Genomic DNA, 2,955 nt, shown 5'->3' with positions numbered 1-2,955 from the left:
GTTCCTCAGGTGCATCACCTTGCACTTGCCAGTGTTGAATCCCATCCTATTCTCATCTGTTCACCCCTGTAACCTGTCTAGGTCCAAGTGTAGCCTATTCCTTCCTCCTTAGGAGGTGATCATGTCACGATTGGGAAAATCTTAGTAAATCATGAGATTTCAGTAAGTAACTGCTATTAGATTGCCTTTTTTTCCATTAATGAGCCATAAGCATTTATTCTGGTGGTTGTACACAGGTAAATTGACTTTTAGATTGGCATAAGTAAGCCAACATAAAGCTGACTAGCTCATATTCTACTTAGGATGATTATCTTTCTTGTTTGTTGTTAGCCACTTTTTTCTTTGGTTTAAATGAGTCTCAGATACCCAACTGGAACTTTCACTTGAAGTAAGTAAAATATATTCAGTAAAGCAGAACCATTTGTACCGCTTTTTTTTTTTTTTTTTTTACGAAATCTTCGTGAATGGAAGGTTTTGACATGCATTCTATACCTGTATGCATAGAAATAAGCAGTAGTTTTCATTTTGTGAAATATTTTAATAGATCACTTTGAGGATGAAGAAAGATGGAATAGTTTGAATAACTTGCTGCTGTTCAGGTAATAGTTTAGATTCCAGCGTTCCTTTTACTGAAATCTGTGTGACAGAATCAAATTATCTGACCATGATAGTGACAGGTTTTGAATAATGTATGCTTGGTAGCTACCAGTGATCAAAATATAACTGAGCCTGGCTGTCCCCAGTTTAGTTTAAGCCCATCAATCACTTGACATCTTTCTACTTTATGCAAGACTCCAGATCCTTTTGTTAGGATTTCAAAGCTGCCCATCCAGATCTTTCAAATCATGCTATCATCTAGAGAATTGATAATTAGCATACATTCACTTTAATAGTGGTTAATGTGTTCTTTTCTCAGCAGTTTAATTGCATTGAGCACAGGAAAGAACTTTGTAAAATTGCTTTGTAGATGTTTAAAGCATATTTTAAACGTATATTAAATTTGGTGGGAAAAAATCATGTGCGCTAAAATAATTCTCAGAATATTGAGTGGCCAATATAATTATCTGTATTATGAAATGTTTACCTGCATTGTCTGCTTAATCAAAGCCAGATTGTACCCTTGGTTTCATATCAGTTTTCATAGTGTAATATCTTATTGTACCAAAGACTAATAATCCAGTACTCTTCAGTCCAATACTCTGTGCGTGGGTTCAGATAATAATATTGGTGATGTTCTTTACTTTTGGAATTTTAGCTTACCATTCTGGCTGCATGAAACAAGTCTGGTATAGTGGCTATGAAGTGCAAAACTCTCTAAGAAACGTTCATCTTTTATCCTGCAGACGACCATTTTGGACTATTATCCCCTCTGCTTAAAATGCTTGTGTGGGTTAGACATGGCTCTGTGCCATGTATGCATCTCTTCATATCATGAGCCTGGTGAGAGTATGAACTGTAGCTTCTAGGGGGTTTTTTTGCTGGAGGAGGTGTTAGGGGCTTCCTTAGATCTGTAAGGAAAAAATCAAAAGAATCCTGGGTTTGAAATATTGTTTTTGGATTTGTTCCTAGTGAGTCAAGCTCCTTTGACTTAAAGACTCTGAAAACTGTCAGTCCCCCTCTCCTCTATCCCTGAATAGCTTCTCTTGAGAAAAGTATAGAGGAAATGTGTTCAGACCACTGAAAAAGACCATGTTGTACTTTAATAGGGAGATTGCTTCTTTTTGCATGGGTACAAACAGCTTTCATTTTGTGTATGTGTATATGTATGTAATATTTTTAAATGAGTATAAACTTGTTCTTGAAGTAAATTGCAAATGTTTTCTTCATAACAAACAATAAATAACATACATTTACCTTGGTCTGTCTCTTGTTCTCCAGGCTGGTCGCAAAGAAAGAAGCGATGCTCTGAATTCTGCAATAGACAAAATGACTAAAAAGACGAGGGACTTGCGCAGACAGGTATAGAATAAGTAAAATTAATGTTTATACAAATGAATGCATTTCTAAATAAGTTCCCTCTTGGAAATATTTTATTTTATGGCTTCTTTATGTTGCTTGATGATAGTAATGTTGCTTATTTTTCTTGTAGAATACATTGAAAGCTAGCTGGTTGCGTTTGGTTCTCACAACAGTATAAGGGATTGAATTGTAATCCCTTAAAGTTTAACTAGTATAGGCAAGACATCATAGATCGGGGTGGGCAAAATACAATTCACAAGATGGCTTCAGCCTGTCATGCACTCCCCCCACCCCCCCCAATCCAGGCTGTGGGCAGGTGCCCACCAGTTAACTGTGTCCTTCCTAGCCCGCAGCTGCCCCTGCTGCACTTGCATAAGACCTGAGCCCCACCTACTCCTGCCAGGGCAGCACACGGTACTCCCACCCTTGTGTGGAGAAGAGCCCTGGTCCAGCCAGCACACAGCTTCTGGGCAGACCTGCTGCTGCTAGGAAAACTGCTTGGCTCCTCATGTCCCTGCTGCAGCAACGAGGGCAGCAGGAAGGGAAGGCAGTGGGAGCTTGCATTCAGCAAGGCAGTGGGAGCATGGCACCTGGGTCAGCCTGGCTCCATTGTACTGGGCTCCCTGCAATTCACATGCAGCTCCTGGGACTCGTGCCACTGGGGCAGGCCCCACACAATGGAGCCAGTGACCTTTGCTGCTCCCTGTTGCCACATTCAGATCCTGGGACTCTGCCAGAAGTGGTGGGAAGCTCCGCGTGATGGAGCCGGGAATGGGACCAGACCACTCACTCCAATATGCAGGGCTTCACCCTTCCAGCATGGGCTGTGTCCCAGGAACTGCATGTAAGACGTGGGGAGCCCTGCATGATGGAGGGAGGCAGGCTGGCCTGGCCCCCTCCCTGCTACCACACGCAGCTCCCTGAAGCAGCTGGAGCTATGCACCACCAGGAGGCTCTTCCTGTGCAGACCACGAGCACCCCAAGGGCCTGCCACTT

At 42.1% G+C, this 2,955-nt stretch overlaps 1 protein-coding gene across 1 annotated transcript in view; it reads left to right on the top strand.

The window, feature by feature from the left end:
- The window catches only part of CTNNA1 (catenin alpha 1), a 157,320-nt gene that overhangs the window by 87,773 nt on the left and 66,592 nt on the right, over positions 1 to 2,955 (top strand). The window contains exon 7 of the mRNA XM_019534836.1: positions 1,879 to 1,959. Coding sequence (XP_019390381.1) covers positions 1,879 to 1,959 — 81 coding nt within the window. The remainder of the gene's footprint in view (positions 1 to 1,878; positions 1,960 to 2,955) is intronic.

Source organism: Crocodylus porosus, unplaced genomic scaffold (assembly GCF_001723895.1).
Source record: "Crocodylus porosus isolate Cpor-Errol unplaced genomic scaffold, CroPor_comp1, whole genome shotgun sequence".
NCBI lineage: Eukaryota > Metazoa > Chordata > Crocodylia > Crocodylidae > Crocodylus > Crocodylus porosus.
Note: the sequence above shows the minus strand (reverse complement) of the source record. Positions and strands in the feature narration are given on the sequence as shown.